Below are 18,985 nucleotides of genomic sequence, written 5' to 3'. Positions count from 1 at the left end.
CTTGGAAGACCAGGAGATCAGCTAATCAAAATCTAGTGCTGGGAGAAAACTAACATTATCAAGAACCTACAAATGGGAACACATTTTATCTTATGTCTCGAATTTTTCTTTGAGGTGGATCTCATTACCATTTTACAAAGAGGTAAAAGCTCCCTGAGGTTAACCGACAATGCTAATTAAGTGAAAGAGCCGCAGTTTGGATGGCCACCGTCTGCCTCCCAATCTAGTGCTCTTTTTGTTTGTTTGTTTGGCCACGCCGCACAGCTTGTGGGATCTTAGTTCCCCAACCAGGGGTCGGAACCGCACCCCCTGCAGTGGAAGCTCGTAGTCCCAACCACTGGACCGCCAGGGAATTCTCTCTAGCGCTCTTTTAGCTCTGTCACGAGGGACACTGGCAACCCCAGTGACTGCAGACCCCTTTCATTGTGTGCGTGTGATATGTATTTAAATCTAATGGGTTTTTTTCAATTTATTTATTTTTGGCTGCATTGGGTCTTCGTTGCTGCACACGAGCTTTCTCTAGTTGTGGTGAACGGGGGCTACTCTTTGTTGCAGTGTGTGGGCTTCTCATTGCGGTGGCTTCTCTTACTGTGGAGCACCAGCTCTAGGGGGCGCGGGCTTCAGTAGCTGTGGCACGTGGGCTCAGTAGTTGTGGCTCACGGGCTCTAGAGTGCAGGCTCAGCAGTTGTGGCGCACGGGCTTAGCTGCTCCACGGCATGTGGGATCTTCCTCGACCAGGGCTCAAACCCTTGTGCCCTGCATTGGCAGGTGGATTCCTAACCACTGCACCAGCAGGGAAGTCCCAAATCTAATGTTTTAACTTGTTGAATTGTTTATGTGCAGAACAAGCTCTAATTTTCAGAAGCTCTTGGGATGATCGGCAGAGCCCCACTTCTTTGGCGGGAAAGGACTGATGGGAGATGTAGTTATATTAATGGAATTGTATAATTAATACGTAATGTATAATGCGTACAATAGTGTATAATGAATACTTAATAATGAATTAATGAAGAGGATGGGAAAAGAGTGACTGGGGACACTGCATCTGCTTCCAAAAACCATATGGCAGTCTGTGCCCCAATACTCAAGAGCTGGCAAAGCGGATATAGTTGGAGGCTCCAGATCTACTCAGGGCAATGGTACAAGGGCCACCAAATATCATTCACTGTTCTCTTCTCCAGGCCTCCTGGACACATTGATAGAAATGAACACAATCCTGGAAGACATCCAGAAGTCTCTGGATATGTATTTAGAGACCAAGCGCCATATTTTCCCCCGCTTCTACTTCTTGTCCAGCGATGACCTCCTGGAGATTCTGGGCCAGTCCCGCAACCCAGAGGCTGTGCAGCCACACCTCAAAAAATGCTTTGACAACATCAAATTGCTGAGAATGCAGAAGGTCAGTAGAGGTGGCCATGATGCGAAGGAGGGCAGGGGAGGGATGGTGACGTCAAGGTGTTCAAGGCCTCGGAGGGGACCGTGCCCTCCCAGCAGGAGGGGGATATAATGATTCTGGGTATCTGGGACAGAACTTTCTAGAATTGGTAATACAGAGGGGAGGGGGGAGGAGCAGATATTACCCTCCAAGGGCTCAAGAGCTTCCTGTTCCTGCAGGTCGGGGGACCCAGCAGCAAATGGGAAGCGGTGGGAATGTTCTCGGGCGACGGCGAGTATGTCGATTTCCTCCACTCGGTACTTCTAGAAGGACCTGTGGAGGTGAGCTGCAACGAGGGCCTAAGAAGCAAGCTGACTCTTCTAAGTTTGCTTGGCTCTGTGAGGAGAGGGCATCTCTGTGAAGGGATATTAGTCACTTTTTGCCCTCCCACCTGCCATTCCTAAAACCCTTAACCTCTACCCTGCACCCGAACGTCGGACAGTCTGCCCCCTAGTCTCCATTTCCCTCGGGGACGCAGGCCGGCCGCTTCCCAGCTCCTGCTCTTCTCTTGGGCCCCAAAGCCCCGGAGTCCTGTTTCCCAAGCACCTTCACTCTGGGGACTCCTGACTCTGGCCCTTAGGGCGAGCCACCCTGTTCCTACCTCCCCCCAGTCCTGGCTTGGTGATGTGGAGCGGACCATGAGGGTGACCCTCCGGGACCTTCTCCGGAACTGCCGCCTGGCCCTCAAGAAGTTTCTTAACAAGAGGGACAAGTGGGTGAAGGAGTGGGCTGGCCAGGTGAGCTGGGGTCAATGGAAATGAGGGAACAAGGAGGACCCAGCCGAAAGGAAGCAGCCAGTGTAAAGACAGGATCTTCTTCTTTTTTTCTTTTAAATATTTATTTATTTATTTGGCTGCATCGGGTCTTAGTTGCAGCATGTGGGATCTAGTTCCCTGACCAGGGATCGCACCCAGGCCCCCTGCACTGGGAGCGTGGAGTCTTAGCCACTGGACCACCAGGGAAGTCCCTAAGGACAGAATCTTGAGTCGCACTAAAGGCAGGTTTCCTGGCCCCTGTTCTGGGCTGTGGCCCCAGAAGCCTGCACCGTGGACCCTCAGCTCCTGACTTGGGCACGTGCCCATCCTTCAGAGCAGTTTAGGCGTAGTGAGAGGAGTAGCAGCTGGTCCCAGAAGAAGCTGGGTTTTGGGAGCCGGGCTGTGTGTGTGGCCAGGGACAGGGCTTTGGAATAGAGCCTCTACACGTGCCCCAGGTGGTGATCACTGCCAGTCAGATCCAGTGGACGGCTGATGTCACCACGTGCCTGCTGACGGCTAAGGAGCGGGGAGACAAGAAAATCCTCAAGGTCATGAAGAAGAAGCAGGTGGGGAGCCCTGCCAGGACGGGAGAGGCCTGGAGTTAGAGCTGGAGGAAGGGGGCAATACATTGGGTCAGAATTAGCGATGAGCTGGTGGGAAAGGGTCCGAACGAGGGTGCGTTATGGGAGGCGTCCAGCAAGAAGAGGTTGGGTGGGTCAGAAGTACGTCTCCCTGTGGTGATGTTGGGGGCCAGGAGCTGCAGTGGGGGTGGGGTCAGCATTGCGGTTGGATGTGGAATGATGCTGGGACGAGGCGTGATTAGGGTTTGGTGGCATTGCTCGGGCCACCTTCTTCTCTGGCACCTCGTTCCGCAGGTGTCAATACTGAGTAAGTACTCGGAAGCTATCAGGGGGAACCTGACCAAGATTATGCGCCTTAAAATTGTGGCTCTGGTGACGATAGAAGTCCATGCCCGGGACGTGTTGGAGAAGCTTTACAAGAGTGGCCTCATGGACGTCAGCTCCTTCGACTGGCTCAGCCAACTGCGCTTCTACTGGGAGAAGGTGCCGAAGGGCCAGCTTCCCACTCCCGTACCCTAAACCCGATCCTAATGCTTTAACTAAATTCATGTTCTCTAAATACAGTAATATCCCAACCCGACCCTTAGTCCTATCACAGCACCCTAATCCAGCTGGTAACTCTCTCTCGAATCTGCCAAGTAAGGAGTGGCAAGTGGCGCTTTTCCAGGGAGTGCCCACGCTGGGTGTCACTTGATGGCACTCAGAAAGACTCCAAGCAGCTGCTGCAGTAGTTTGGGCTGGACACGTGCAGCGTGACCCCCAGTGTCCATCTTGGCCGTAAGCCCGCCCCTCCTCCTAACTCTGAACGGAGCCCCCAGCCTTCTCCCTGCAACTCCCCTGCCGCTTCCAGTCCTCCTGTCAGCCATCGCTGCAGCTCTGTGTCTTCCTCCAAGCCCGCCCCTCTCTTACTCTGCCCTGTTTCCCTAGGATCTCGACGACTGTATGATCCGCCAGACCAACACACAGTTCCAGTATGGTTATGAGTACTTGGGTAACTCTGGCCGGCTTGTCATCACCCCGCTGACAGACAGGTCGGCCATGGGGAGGCAAACAAGGGGCTTGGGGTAGGGGCAGCGAATGCCGAGCCAAGGCTTCCAGGAGTCCGGCTTGAGTCCTGTCCTCCATCCCCAGGTGTTACATGACGCTGACCACGGCCCTGCACCTGCATCGAGGTGGATCCCCCAAAGGTCCCGCAGGCACAGGGAAGACCGAGACCGTCAAGGACCTGGGCAAGGCCCTCGGCATATATGTCATCGTGGTCAACTGCTCTGAGGGTCTGGACTATAAGTCCATGGGCCGGATGTACTCAGGCCTGGCCCAGGTTAGCATCCTGCCAGCCTGGCCAGGAGGCCCCTTCAATATCTTTTAGTTCTAGAAAATCAGCTGAAACCCAGATCTGTTTCAGTGCTTTGTAGCTGACGACACTGCATCGCCTCATTTAGTTCTTACAACTGGGGAAATCCCTGCGCCTCCCTGAGCTTCGCTTTGCTTATTTGCAAAATCACAAGATTATGTAAGGATTCAATAACTCATGCACACTGGAGTTGCTCAACACCCACAAGTTCCCTACCCTGGTCACTTTCCCACCCACACCTCTCAGGCATTCCCCTAGATCCTTCCTGTCTGATGGAAAGTTCTGGCCAGAAACCACAACAGTGCTACGGGGCCCCCTCCACCACACACACACACACACACACACACACACACACGCACGCGCGTGTGCACACACACACACACATTCATTTTAGAGGCTGCTGCTCCTATCCAAACATTTCAGGGAGAATATGTTAGTCACAATTTTTAGTTTCTCCCAGTCTGGGGGTACTTTTCTTGCTCCCAGCAACTCCCCCCCACCCACAGATGGGCGCCTGGGGCTGCTTTGATGAGTTTAACCGCATCAACGTGGAAGTGCTATCCGTGGTGGCCCAGCAGATCCTGTCCATCCTCTCAGCCCTGGCTGCCGGCCTCACCCGCTTCTATTTTGAGGGCTTTGAAATAAATCTGGTGTGGTCCTGTGGGATCTTCATCACCATGAACCCTGGTAAGGGCCTGGGAGTGGATGGGACTCCTGCGGGGAGAACTGAGTGTTCAGGGCAAATAACTGTGCATCCCCCCACCCCCTGCCAGTGTTTTTAGCCAAGTGAAATGTGGCTAAAGACCATAAAGTGTGAGAGAAGGATAAACATACACATTTCTGGGAGAAGGGGTGGCAATCTTACTGTTCTCCCTAAAGGGATTAATAACAGCTTGCAGGCATATATGTAGCCCTAGTCTTTTAAAGTGCTTAGCCATCTTCTTTTGTTGGACTAGCTCCCAGAGTTCTGGTGTGTCTGCCATCCCTTTTGCCGAATGGGAGAACCTCCCCCAAAGTGCAGGGCCTAGGGTCTCTCATTACTGGTGCCTGAGAACAGCTCTGGGGGAAGGAACTAGGAGAAAACAGGAAAGGTTCTGGTACTGAAAGAATCAGATAAACAGGTGCGATTTCTATTAGCACTAACGTGAGTTATACATGGAACTTGGAGAGATGGGAACTTGACAGCTCTGTGATTTGAGTTTGAATCAGGGCCATGCAGAAGGTTAAGGAAAGGACCAGGGGTAGGAAAGAAGAGCAAAGTGGTGTGGGAAGAGCCAGGGCTGAGATGAGAAAGGAAGAGGTCTCAGAGTTGGAGCTGGGGAGAGAGTTAGGGATGGAGCTGGGGATGGGGAAAATGGGACTGATTAGGAAGTAGGTCTTTGGGAAGCAGTATGGATTCTGAATAAATGGTGCTGTTTTCCAGGCTATGCTGGTCGCACAGAGCTTCCTGATAATCTTAAATCCATGTTCCGTCCAGTTGCCATGGTGGTGCCCGATGCTACCCTCATTGCAGAAATCATTCTCTTTGGGGAAGGATTTGGCAACTGCAAGGTATTCTGGTAATCTCTTGTCTCCAACACTTTATTTCCCTTCCGTGATTATTCTCTGGACCGGAGAACCCCCTGGAGGCCTCATAATCAGTTTATCCTACAAGGAACTTACATGGCTGTCAGTAGGATATGGAGGGAGGTCTCCCCTCTATGGTGTCACTAGTCCTTGATGGCACGATTCACAGGATCTTCTCATTAGAATTGTGCATAGAGCACTTCCCAGCTGCTCCAAGTCCCGGGACCTAGCTTCTTGGATCTGTAACTGTCCCTAGATGAAGCAGAGGGATTGGTGGGGAGATGGATTGTTTCCTCCTCTATTTTGTTCTCCAGATTCTGGCCAAGAAGGTGTACACACTTTACTCGCTGGCCATGCAGCAGCTCTCCAGACAGGACCATTATGACTTTGGCCTACGTGCCCTCACCTCCCTCCTGCACTGCGCTGGCAAGAAGCGCCGCCTGCAGCCGGATCTGTCTGATGAAGAGGTAGATTGAGGACACAACCGATGGACCTTAACCTCCATTGTCACTGGTCCTATGCACCTTCACTGAAGTTTTTGAGATCCTTACTTTTGCAGGCTTAGGTTTCCCACCCTCCTGCCCCTCCCCTCAGGTGTTGCCTGAGTTCCACCTGTCCTATCGCCAAAGACTAGCTCGGATGTATCCACTGTTCTTAGCTCCTGCCTCTCACCCAGTTGGAGAGGAAGGGCCTAATGAGTACCTCGGCCCTGGCTTCGCGAGCCTGAGTCTCTGTCTTTCCCCATTCAGGTTCTGCTGCTCTCGATGAGAGACATGAACATCGCCAAGCTAACTTCAGTGGACGTGCCACTCTTCAATGCCATCGTGCAAGATCTATTCCCCAGCATCGAGCTGCCGGTCATTGACTACGGCAAGGTATTTGTTCCTCAAGACTCTCCCTGACCTCATGTGTGAATGTGGGTCTGGAAACAGGACACCTGGCCTCCAGGCCTTGTTCTGTCCTTCACTAGCTGTCCATTCACTGGCTGTGACTTTGAGCAACACAGTTGGCCTCTCTTTGGGCTTCCTTATCTATAAAACCATACAGGCCTATTCAAACATTCTACTTTCTCACCTCAACTCCCTACTCCCTGACTCAGCTGCTCAGGTACTTCTACTCATCAGTTCCTTGACTTCACTGAGACCGCTGATCCCCTGGCCTCTCTACTTTCTACCTGGTAGCCCTCTCCTTTCTCTACCTCTCTTCTCATTCAGGGAGTTTTGAGGAGAGACTGCTAGGAGCTCTTTGAAATGCGAGAGGAGTGGGATGGAAGAGGCCAGGGAAGGAGCATTTTAGAAAGTGTAGGAATTTTCTTCTCTGGCAGTATGGTAGTTTAGATACCCTGAATGATTCTTTCGGTTGAAACCACTAAAATGCTGGATAAAAATATAAAAATACATCTTTTAAAATGTATTGCTAAACTGGCAAGAAAGAAAGAATCCTGGGATGAGGAGGGGGAGTAAAAGCAGGGAGGCAAGTGAATGAGAAAGCTGGATTTCTCCCCGAAAGTTTTTGTTGAACTTAAGGCACTGGGGGTAGGAGATGAAGCAGCCCACATTTTGAGGTATAACAGAAAACCCAGTCATGCATAAACTTCCGTCCACAAGGGAAAACACCTTCAGTAAGTGGGAAAATGAGAAACCCACCACTGACGAGGGTCCATGCAGTAAAGAAACATGCTTGTCATGACCTTTGATGATGAGAGGAAGGGGCAAAATCTCCTTTGAGATTTCCTAACCACAAGTCAGCCCTCACATGGTTCCTGGTCATAATTTATTTTAATGTGTAATGCCCCAAATCTCAAATTTAGAACTTAAAGTACTTCCAGTTTGTTAGTGTCTCCCCCAAGTGACTGGCAGAAGCAAATGCAAATTATTTCTAGAATAATGAAGCTTCAACTTAAGCCTCAAAGAATTCTCATAAAAGTCCAAGAAAATGAGCAGCTTCTGGTCAAAAATCACAAAACACACAAGGAAACAAGATACTATGAATGGGATGCCGAAGAACAACAAAACAGAATCAGATCCACAAAGACTTCAAACATGGAAAATAATCAGCACAGAATTCTAGAAATAACTAAATTTAATATGTTTAAAGAAATAAGAGAGGGGAATTCCCTGGTGGTCCAGTGGTTAGGACTCTGCACTTTCACTGCCAAGGGCAAGGGTTTGATCCCTGGTCGGGGAGCTAAGATCCCGCAAGGGCAAGCCGCACAGCACAGCAAAATAAATAAAGAAATAAGTAAAAATAAAGAAACAAGAGAGGAGCTTGAAACTGTGATCCAGGAACAAGAGACTTCTAAACAAAGTAGGATTGAAAAGAACCAACAGCATTCCTACAAATGAAAAAATATTATAATTGAAATGTTAAAAATCCAGCAACTCACAGGGAGGACTTCCAGATAAAAAGGTGGATTAAAAACAATTTTGTTTCCTTTTGAAAACCTGCTACAACTACTCTAAAGAGATTTTTACAAATAAGGCATCTATACCCGAAAGGATGGGGAGAATGGGAGAGGCAATGACAGCAAAATTGTGACATGGGAAATAAATGAATCAAGTTGTGACTTACTCAGCAAACCTGAGAGGCTGGAAGTGGGGAGAATTGTGAGTTGGGAGTAGGCGGGGGGAGTGAGTAAAGGAGGTGTAGCTGAAACGAGAAGGATTGGCAGCAAACAGTCTTGGGAGCAGGTCTCCCCTTCTCTGCGACCCTGGATAGCCGTGCCTCTCCCACTTTGGTGGAAGACTAGAGGGTAACGATAGTAGGTCTCTGGTCTGGGGGACACATGGTATAGTTGAGGGCGGGAGAAAACTCTATTAAAAATGGGGATTAAGTGAATGTTTGCACATTGAATGCTGAGACCCTTAGCCTTCTCTGAAGCCCCCAGAATGCCGGCAGCCAGCCAGCCAGGAAATTAGAAGGGTTCTCTCTGGGGAATCTCTCTGTCCCAAGAGGAACGAACAAGACATCGACAATGGAAATTTCCCCACGAAAGTCCCAGATAAATCATCTACAGTGACACTCACAGTCTACAGGCCCCACTCACACACTCAGAGCTTCCATTCAGCTCTTTAGTCCTCCACCCTTGTATATGAGCCGAAAACCAAGGCTCACCACACATCTGAGGAAGGCCTCTAACATGAAAGCAGCCAAAACAAATAGGAAAAAGCAAACTGGAGAAAATAGATAATGCAGAGAGAAGAAAAGTTTTTAAAATAAATCTATCATTAGTATACTCAGAGAGAAGATTAAGGTATTGTATCCATGAAGTACTGATGAAATGCTATTGGAAAAGGAATATTCCAGAGAGTAGAGCAGAGCAGACAAAGCGGGAAAGAGATTAAGATTCAAGTGCCAGTCTAGGAAAGACAACACTGAAATACCAGCAGTTCCAAAAAAAGTAGGAACAGAGGGAATGGAGGAGGCCAGGATCAGTAATGAAACAATTCACGAAGAATCCCCAGAACTGTAGCATCTAAGTTTCCATAATTAAAGGATCTATAAATGCATGACATAATAGATAAAACAAATCCTTATCAAGGCCCAGCATTGTGAAATTTTAAAACACTAGGAAAAGGAGAAGATTTAACAAGCTTCCAAAAAGGGAGAAGAAAAAGAGATGACATGCAAAAGATCAAGAATTAGAATGTTGGACTTCTCAATAGCAATATTGGCTCTGTAAACAATGAAGCAGGCTTCAACATTCTGAAGGAAAATTATTTCCAACCTCAAATGCTATACCCAGACAACCTGTCACATAGGAAGCTAGATCAGAGATGTTTCAGACAAGCAGACTCTCAAAAAAAAAAAAAAAAATTACCTCCACTGCATCCTTTTCTCAGAAAGCTACCAGAGGATGTGCTCTACCACAGTGCAGGAGCATTCCAAGAAAGAGGAAGATAGAGGACACGGGACGACAGTTGTGCACCAGACAAAGAGAGAAGCCAATCCAAACTGAAGCAAAGCTGAAGGTTCAGGCAGACTTCTTTTTTTTTTTTTTTAAGATTTTTTAAAAATTATGATTTATTTATTTATTTTATTTAGTTTTGGCTGCTTTGGGTCTTAGTTGCAGCACATGAGATCTTTGTTGAGGCGTGCGGGACCTTTCGTTGTGGTGCACGGCTCTTTCTCTTTTCTAGCTGTGGCATGTGGGCTCCAGGGCTCCAGAACGTGTGGGCTCTGTAGTTTGCAGCATGCAGGCTCTCTAGTTGAGGCACGCGAGCTCAGTAGTTCTGGCGTGTGGGCTTAGTTGCCCCGTGGCATGTGGAACTTTAGTTCCCTGACCAGGGATCGAACCCACGTCCCCTGCGTTGTAAGGTGGACTCTGCACCACTGGACCACCAGGGAAGTCCCCAGACTTCTTTAAGAAGAGGAAATCGATACCTGATGAGAATAAAAGTTTTGAGAGACTTACTCAACTGGCAGAGTTTGGAGTTGAGTTAAAGATCAGTATATTAAAAACTAAGCAAACAAAAAACCAGAGCAACTATTAGCCCCTAGGGAAAACCAAAAAGTTGTGCAGGAAAGGAAAAATAATCATGTATTGAATCATATACATTGTTATACTAATATTTAATACTGTTTACAAGAGACACATGTAAAACGTAAAGACAAAGGGTGGAGAGTCAAAGACTAGAAAAATACATCAGGTAGACACTAATCAAAAGGAAGCTGGGGTAGCAATATCAGACAACATAGATCTTAAGGCAAAATGAATTACCAGAAATAGAGTCGCTTCATAATAATAAAAAGTTCAATTCACCAGGAAGATACAACAATTCTAAATTTGCATGCATCTAATAATATGGCCTCAAAATAAATAGAACAAAATTTTTCAGAATTTCAAAGAGAAATAGACAAATCTACAATCGTAGTGGCGCTCTTCACATCTCTCAGTAACTGATAGGCCAAGCAGACTAAAAATCAGTTTTGTTAAAGAAGATTTGAACAACACAATCAATCTTGAGTTAATCAAGACATTGACAGCAGTTGCATTCAATAACTGAAGAATAACCATGTTTTTCAAGCATACATAGAATATTTAGGTTACTTGACCATGTAAAGGTCATAAATCTGCCTCAAAAATTTCAAGGGAATTTATTCAGAACACATTTTCTGATCACAATGTTAACTCTACTGATATCAGGCAAAGTAGACTTTATGGCAAGAAGAATATTAAAGATAAAGGGGGACATTTCATAATGATAAAAGGGCCAATGCTCAGAAAGATATGGCATTCTAAATTTGTATGCACTTAATAATAGAGCTAGAAAATGCATAAAACAAAATCGACAGAACTAAAAGTAGAAACTGATAAATCCACAACCCTAGTGGGAAATCTTGACATGCTTCTCTCAGAAATTGATAAAATAAGGGGATAAAAAAATCCATAAAGGGAGTTTCCTGGCAGTCCACTGGTTAGGACTCAGTGCTTTCACTGCCGTGGCCCGGGTTCAATCCTGGTCCAGGAACTAAGATCCCACAAGTTGTGTGTTGTGGCCAAAAAAAAGAAAAAAAAAATCCATAAAGATACAGATTTGAGGGACTTCCCTGGTGGTCCAGTGGTTAAGAATCTGCCTTCCAATGCAGGGGACATGGGTTTGATCCCTGGTCAGGGAACTAAGATCCCACATGCCATGGGGCAACTAAGCCCGCAAGCCACGACCACTGAGCCCGCGTGCCACAACTAGAGAGAAGCCCGAGCACTGCAACAAAGAGCCTGTGCCCCACAGGGAAAGTTCCCGCATGCCACAACTAAGACCCGACATGGCCAAAAATAAAATGAATAAGTAAATAAATATTTTTTTAAAAGATACGGATTTGAATGCTTTTAACAGATTTGACCTGACACATTAGAACATTATATGCATATAATTGCAGACACATATTCTTCTCAAGCATGCAAGGAGCGTTTACCAAAATTGACTGTGCACTGGATTATTAAGTGGCGGTCTCATAAACTTCAAATGATTGAAAATTATACAGAGGATGATCTCTGACCACAATAGAATTAAACTAGAAATTGGTAACAATATATAATTATTCCAAATGTTTGGAAATTAGGCAGTACAATTCTAAATAACTCATGGGTCAAAGAAGAAATTACAGGATATTTTAAACTGAGTAAATGTGACATTTTAAACTTTTGGCATGATGCTAAACAAGCACACACACACAAATACACCCAAACATGCTAATACAACTAATTCTCAGACAGTGGAGGGAAGTAGTAAGGGTGAGGCCTCTTAGCGGTGTTTGAGAGATACAAGTAAAATCTTGCATTGTTTGAACTTACTTGGTTGCATTGGCTGTGTATTTAAAAATGTCACACTCTTCTGGGACCCACATGGGTCATGGTTCTATAAGCATTTCTTTATTTTTCATTTTTGTTTTTAAAATTTTTAATGGGGTAGAGTTGATTTACAATGTTGTGTTAGTTTCAGGTGTACAGCAAAGTGACTTAGTTTTTTTTGTGGTACGTGGGCCTCTCACTGTTGTGGCCTCTCCCATTGCAGAGCACAGGCTCCGGACACGCAGGTTCAGCGGCCATGGCTCACAGGCCCAGCCGCTCCGCGGCATGTGGGAATCTTCCCAGACCGGGGCACGAACCTGTGTCCCCTGCATCGGCAGGCGGACTCTCAACCACTGCGCCACCAGGGAAGCCCTAAAGTGACTTAGTTTTTTATATATATATATATTTTCACATTCTTTCCTATTATAGGTTATTATAAGATATTATATATAGTTCCCTGTGCTATATAGTAGGTCCTTGTTTATTTTATATATAGTAGTTTGTATCTGTTAATCTCAGACTCCTAGTTTATCCACGCCTTTCCCCCTTTGGTAACCATGAGTTTGCTTTCAATGTCTATGAGTCTATTTCTGTTTTGTAAATTAGTTCATTTGTATCATTTTTTTAGATTCCACATGTAAGTGATATCATGTGATATTTGTCTTTCTCTGTCTGACTTAAGATGACAATCTCTAGATTCATCCATGTTGCTGCAAATGGTATTCTTTCATTCTTTTTTATGGCTGAGTAATATTTCATTGTATAAATATACCATGAATATTTATACATATAAATATTATATGTATATAAAATATATATGTATATATATTATAAATATAATATAAATATCTTCTTTATCCATTCATCTGTTGACAAGCATTTAGGTTGCTTCCATGTCTTGGCTATTGTAAATAGTGCTGCTATGAACATTGGGGTGCATGTATCTTTTTGAATTTGAGTTTTCATCTTTTTAACTTAGGTGATGATTTGTTTAATGTCTGGCTTCCCCACCAGACTGTGGGCTCTGCGATAGGATGAACACTAATTTGTTCTCAGCACCCAGCACACTGCTCGGCACATACTTTACAGGCTTAATAAATATTTGTTGAATGATATTAGAAAAGATGTGTAGAGCTGCGTGTCAGACATTGTGTTTTACATTGACTATCTTACCTAATACAACAGCCCTACGCGGGAAGTACCATCATTACTCCCATTTAACAGATTAGGAAACTGAGGCTCAAAGAAGTTAACTTGCTCAGGTTCACATAGCTGAAAGCTGGGGCCCCAGGCTGGCTGACTCCAGAGCCCAGTCTCTTAACTCTGCAATTGGCCAGCCTCCCAAGGAACAAACAACTGTCAGGGTGCGAAGGGCCCTGGTGCAATTTTTAATGGTTTGCACGTTATCCTTCCAGGTATCGGTGAGCTTTTGAAAGTCCCTTACAAGCCGCACCCTTTTTCTTCTGCTTCCTGTATTTTCCCTTCTCTCAGCTGCGGGAGACCATTGAGCAGGAGATTCGGGATATGGGCCTGCAGACCATCCCGTTCACCCTCACCAAGGTTATCCAGCTGTATGAAACCAAGAACTCCCGCCACTCCACCATGATCGTGGGCTGCACAGGCAGCGGCAAGACTGCCTCGTGGAGAATTCTTCAGTCGTCCTTGTCCTCCCTGTGCCGCGCCGGAGAGCCCAACTTCAACATTGTCAGAGTACGGACCTGGGACAGTGGGGCCACTGGAGGAGACTTGAGTAGCAGGAAGACAGTGAGGCTGGGGGCAGGGGTGCGTAGGTGTCTGGGAGGGTGGTGCAGACCAGGAGGGCGGCCTGGGAGGGATGAGAGAGACAGGGGCCAAATACAAATACCTGGAAATAAAGGGAGGCTGGAAATAAAGGGACATCTTGGGATTTGTGTCAGCAGGCAGCTCAAAACCCCCTTCCTGTGTCATTTTTAGGAGTTCCCTTTGAACCCTAAGGCACTGTCCCTAGGGGAGCTGTATGGGGAATATGACCTCAACACTAATGAATGGACAGACGGCGTCCTGTCCAGTGTCATGCGGACGGCTTGTGCAGGTACCCAAAGGATCTTGGGGCAGGGAGAGCAGATGCCTAAATCTCCTGTGTGGGTGGGCAGTCTGGGGATAGAAAGCTCACTTTGGGGGGAAAAATGCTTGGGGAATGCGGAGATCACCAGGAAGCAACTGCTTGCGTCTCCAGGGAGATGAGTGTGGAGGGAGGGCTGGGTAACAGAGCTCTGGTTTCCTTATCATCTACCTCCGACCAAGACGAGAAGCCGGATGAGAAGTGGATCCTTTTCGATGGCCCTGTGGACACACTGTGGATTGAGAGCATGAACTCTGTCATGGACGATAACAAAGTGCTGACCCTTATCAACGGAGAGCGCATCGCGATGCCTGAGCAGGTTTGGGAGTGGAAACTGGAGGGCCTGGGGCAGGGCTAAGGGGAAGAGCAGGGGCATCCAACAAGAAGGGGAAGTTCTATAGGAACGCCCAGGAGGAGGATGCCTGGATTCAGGGCAACCTGTGACTGAAGAAGAAATGCCTGTCTTACCACAGACTCTGAGGACAACTGTATAGAAAACACGATGTACTAGGATGCACTGTGTGGACTGAGGCAGCCTCATTGCCACTGACATATGAGGGATGACCTTCCGTTGTGCACCCAGAGTTACAATTCGTGGGCTTTTGTAAAGCCCACCCTTTCCCACCGGCTCAAACAATGTGAGCGAGAGAGTGATTTTTCATAAGGATGACCTTGAATAAACCCTGATTTCTTTTAACAAATCATTTGTAAAGCTTAGGTCTTTATTCATCCTGCCACACGTGGTACTCAGTAGAGACACCTTGGGGCATCAGAATTCTGGGTGTTTTTATTACTGAGGGAAAGACAAGGTTCTGACCAAGTATATCCATAGGTGTCTCTCCTGTTCGAAGTGGAAAACTTGGCAGTGGCCTCCCCAGCCACTGTGTCTCGCTGCGGGGTGGTGTACACTGACTACGCTGACCTGGGCTGGAAGCCCTATGTTCAGTCATGGCTGGAGAAGAGGCCAAAGGTATGAAGGGAATGGAGGAGAGGAAAGGAACCGGTGGGGCCTGCGGAGGGGACACAAGAATAATTCAGAGCCCCTGCTTATTCAACTCCAGGTAGAGGCAGAGCCTCTTCAGCGCATGTTCGAAAAGTTCATCAACAAGATGCTGACCTTTAAGAAGAACAACTGCCACGAGCTGGTGCCCCTCCCGGAATACAGCGGCATCATCTCCCTCTGCGATCTGTACTCAGCCCTGGCCACACCGGAGAATGGGGTGAGGGAGGACCAGGGCAGGAAGGGCTCTCGACCTCCTGGGACAACTTCAGGGAAATGGTGTGTCTGAGACACAGTTGGAACATGAGGCTTGAGTGGAGCAGAGACTCCAAGGGGAGGCCTCAGCAACCGTGGAGGCAGCGAGCGGTGTGTGTGTGTGTGTGTGTGTGTGTGTGTGTGTGCGTGTGTGCATTTGCATGCGCATATGTGCATGCACACTGGGAGGCCAAACTAAGGACTCTAAATCAGATATAGTACACAGTGGGTCTCACTGTAATTTCCTGCCCATATCTGGGAGCTGAGGATGGTTCATTTGGTTCCTCATTTCTCCATCCTTTCAAAAATTAAATATTAAGTCTTGGAATCTGTGAGGCCTTAGGATACTGTTTCTTTTTTGTTTGTTTTTTAAGAATTTTTTTTTTGGATATGGACCATTTTTAAAGTCTTTACTGAATTTGTTACAATATTGCTTCTGTTTTATGTTTTGTTTTTTTGGCTGCAAGGCATGTGGGAGCTTAGCTCCCCAACCAGGGATTGAACCCGCACCCCCTGCATTGTAAGGTGAAGTCTTAACCACTGGACCGCTGGGGAAGACCCTGGGGTACTGTTTCTGCTGGGAGGAGCTCCCCACCTAATCTGATGAGGGGTTTTAGAAATTTTCAGATTAACTGATATTTAAGAAAATTTTTGTTTGGTTTAGAATTATGGAGTAAGGACCAAAATTGAGTATTTTTCTGTTGAGATTAAATCACTGCCTAGAAATGGTTCATATTGTTTTTAAGGACATTGACAGATCGCTCAACTATTAATATAAAGTTATATAACAATTAAGATCTATAACAGTATGTGTCATTCCTGGTATGGTTAATATAAATTAAAAGTATGTAGGTGAAGTTGCAAAATGACATAGGGGAAAAGGACAGTAATATAGTGTCAATGGCACCCAGCTTCTAAGGAGGACTGGGTAGGGGGAAGAACGCTGATGAACAAAACAAAGAGAGGAGGGCAGTCTAGGTAAAGGGAATGGCTTTTGCAAAAACACAGAGACACAAGAGTCAGTCCCCGCTGGGCAGGGTGGGTGATGGGTGGATGGTGTTGGCAGTGTTACAACCCCTCTTAGCTGCAGCAGAGACCCCGAGAAGAGGATGGTGAGATGTGTGTTGAGCTGGAAGGACAGACTGAAGATTCTGGATTCAATATGGTAGACAATGGAGTCTCAACACAATTTCCCACCATGTCGCTGTAACTTAGTAGGTTTATTTAAATGTTTTGATTTAGGTTTATCTACAGCCACATGGTTTTCCAAACAGAACCAGGAAGGGAGGGAAACTCTAAGCCTTTGTGATGAGCTGCCAAAATTAGACGCCTCCACCTCTTATAGATTTACGGTATTTCCGTTTCTCCTTTTCCACCCAGGTGAACCCAGCTGATGGTGAGAACTTTGTCTCCATGGTAGAGCTGACATTTGTGTTCAGCATGATCTGGTCTGTGTGTGCCTCCGTGGATGAGGAGGGCCGCAAGAAGATCGACAGTTACCTCCGAGAGATTGAGGGCACTTTCCCCAACAAGGTCAGGGCCCTCAAACCCAGCTGCCCTATTTTTCTGCATCCCTGATCCTTGGACTCTTCTTGAGCCTCAGCCTGCCACCCAGCTCTCTTTCTTCTGCCCAGTGGTCTGTGAGCGCTTTTTCTGGGCAGGGAAAAGCTAAAGGAAGGCTTTGGTAACCCGCCACACATTCCCTCCTCAGGACACAGTGTACGAATATTTTGTGGACCCCAAGATGCGGAGTTGGACATCATTTGAGGAGAAGCTCCCTAAGAGTTGGCGCTACCCTCCAAAGTGAGAGCCGGACATGGGGGGTGGGTCAGGCTTGGGACTGCAGTGGGTGGGGGATGTGGTGAGAGAGCCAAAGAGGGGTGCAAAAGTGAGCTGTAGGAAGAGAGGGTGGATCCCAAGGCAGTGCAGGAAGTGGGATCTAGAGGAAATGGGACAGGGTCCTTCAGGAGAATGCCTGATCCCCGGACCCCGCAGGAGGCAGGCTTGGTGATTAGAGAGTGGTGATGCCGGAGAAGGATAAACACTGCGGGGCAGAAGGAAGCGGGAGTTAGAAAGGAGCGGGCCACGATCTTGAGACACAGTCCCTTTCCCCACCAGCTTCCCCTTCTACAAGATCATGGTGCCCACCGTTGACACTGTCCGCTACAACTACCTGGTGAGCACCTTGGTGGCCAACCAGAACCCCGTCCTGCTGGTGGGTCCCGTGGGGACTGGAAAGACGTCCATCGCTCAGAGTGTCCTGCAGTCCTTGCCCTCCAGCCAGTGGTCAGTGCTCACTGTCAACATGTCTGCACAGGTGTGTGGCAGGACCCAGGGCCAGGCCGCCAGCTCCCTGCTCTTTCCCTGCCTCTGCTCCCCCTTGGAGGATCCAAGTGCCTGGTCGACACTCCTCTCTAACCCCGGATTTCTCCTGGGGGACCCAAGCATTCATTCTGTGCCTTTTTCACCAGACCACATCCAATAATGTGCAGAGCATCATTGAGAGCAGGGTGGAGAAGCGAACCAAGGGTGTCTATGTGCCATTTGGAGGCAAAAGCATGATCACCTTCATGGATGACCTAAATATGCCAGCTAAGGACACGTTTGGGTCCCAGCCCCCCCTGGAGCTGATTCGCCTCTGGATTGACTATGGCTTCTGGTATGATCGAACGAAGCAGACCATCAAGTACATTCGAGTAAGCATCCCGAAAATTTGTCCTTCAGGCCTCCGTTCCCGCCCATGATGGGTTCAGTCCCCGCTCCTCTGGGACCCCAGGATAGAATCCTGTAAGCCTATGTTCCTCCCCGCACACGAGTGTCCTGCCTTTCTCAGGACCCAGACATCTGGCTCCTAGGTTATCAATTCCTGTTAGTAACCCTCCTCACTGACTGTCCTGTGCTTCCTGACCAAGGGAGCCTGTCCTCCAACTTCCACTCCTTTCCCAGGCCTCTTATACCTTGCTCCCATGGCAACGCTGATGCCAACCAGAGCTGCCCATAACCCCGTCTCCAGGCCTCTCCACCTCCCACTGTTTCAGTAACCACCTCCGCTCCCCACCCGGAATCCAGGCATCTCCCTTCAGTCCTGGCTTTTCTCCCATGGGATTCTGAATGTCTTGTTTCTTTTTCCTGAATCAATGGGCAGCCATTCCAGCCTGATATCTGGGGCACTCATCTATCTGGCCCTTGGGGTCCGAAACTCACCTAATAATATATTCATATGTTTCTGAGAAAAAACATGCACATACATACACAGATACATGTGTGTATATATATATATATATATTTAAAATAGAAAAGAAGAGAAAGTCTAGAAGACGTAATCAAATGTTGTTTTTTTTTTTTTTTTTTTTCTGGTACGCGGGCCTCTCACTGCTGTGGCCTCTCCCGTTTCGGAGCACAGGCTCCGGATGCGCAGGCTCAGCAGCCATGGCTCACGGGCCCAGCCGCTCCGCGGCATGTGGGATCTTCCCGGACCGGGGCACGAACCCGTGTCCCCTGCATCGGCAGGCGGACTCTCAACCACTGCGCCACCAGGGAAGCCCAAATGTTGTTTTTTTGACTCTCTTCTATTTTCCAATTTGGGAACATGGATTATAATGATGAAATAAGAACAAATACATTACTTTAGTAATTCTGTAAAAAT

At 47.5% G+C, this 18,985-nt stretch overlaps 1 protein-coding gene across 1 annotated transcript in view; it reads left to right on the top strand.

Annotated features, from left to right (window-relative positions):
- DNAH2 (dynein axonemal heavy chain 2) overlaps window positions 1-18,985 on the top strand; it is an 85,735-nt gene that overhangs the window by 39,087 nt on the left and 27,663 nt on the right. The window contains exons 28-47 of the mRNA XM_029213407.1: window positions 1,182-1,399; window positions 1,615-1,716; window positions 2,047-2,172; window positions 2,646-2,756; window positions 3,066-3,254; window positions 3,699-3,802; window positions 3,903-4,092; window positions 4,632-4,812; window positions 5,549-5,676; window positions 6,006-6,158; window positions 6,441-6,566; window positions 13,475-13,693; window positions 13,937-14,054; window positions 14,267-14,403; window positions 14,917-15,054; window positions 15,146-15,304; window positions 16,720-16,872; window positions 17,051-17,142; window positions 17,458-17,656; window positions 17,811-18,035. Coding sequence (XP_029069240.1) covers window positions 1,182-1,399; window positions 1,615-1,716; window positions 2,047-2,172; window positions 2,646-2,756; window positions 3,066-3,254; window positions 3,699-3,802; window positions 3,903-4,092; window positions 4,632-4,812; window positions 5,549-5,676; window positions 6,006-6,158; window positions 6,441-6,566; window positions 13,475-13,693; window positions 13,937-14,054; window positions 14,267-14,403; window positions 14,917-15,054; window positions 15,146-15,304; window positions 16,720-16,872; window positions 17,051-17,142; window positions 17,458-17,656; window positions 17,811-18,035 — 3,068 coding nt within the window. The remainder of the gene's footprint in view (window positions 1-1,181; window positions 1,400-1,614; window positions 1,717-2,046; window positions 2,173-2,645; window positions 2,757-3,065; window positions 3,255-3,698; window positions 3,803-3,902; window positions 4,093-4,631; window positions 4,813-5,548; window positions 5,677-6,005; window positions 6,159-6,440; window positions 6,567-13,474; window positions 13,694-13,936; window positions 14,055-14,266; window positions 14,404-14,916; window positions 15,055-15,145; window positions 15,305-16,719; window positions 16,873-17,050; window positions 17,143-17,457; window positions 17,657-17,810; window positions 18,036-18,985) is intronic.

This window comes from Monodon monoceros, unplaced genomic scaffold (genome assembly GCF_005190385.1).
Source record: "Monodon monoceros isolate NGI ecotype Baffin Bay Population unplaced genomic scaffold, NGI_Narwhal_1 Super_Scaffold_9, whole genome shotgun sequence".
Lineage (NCBI taxonomy): Eukaryota > Metazoa > Chordata > Mammalia > Artiodactyla > Monodontidae > Monodon > Monodon monoceros.
The sequence above is the reverse complement of the archived record's forward strand: the minus strand, read 5'-3'. Positions and strand labels throughout refer to the sequence as shown.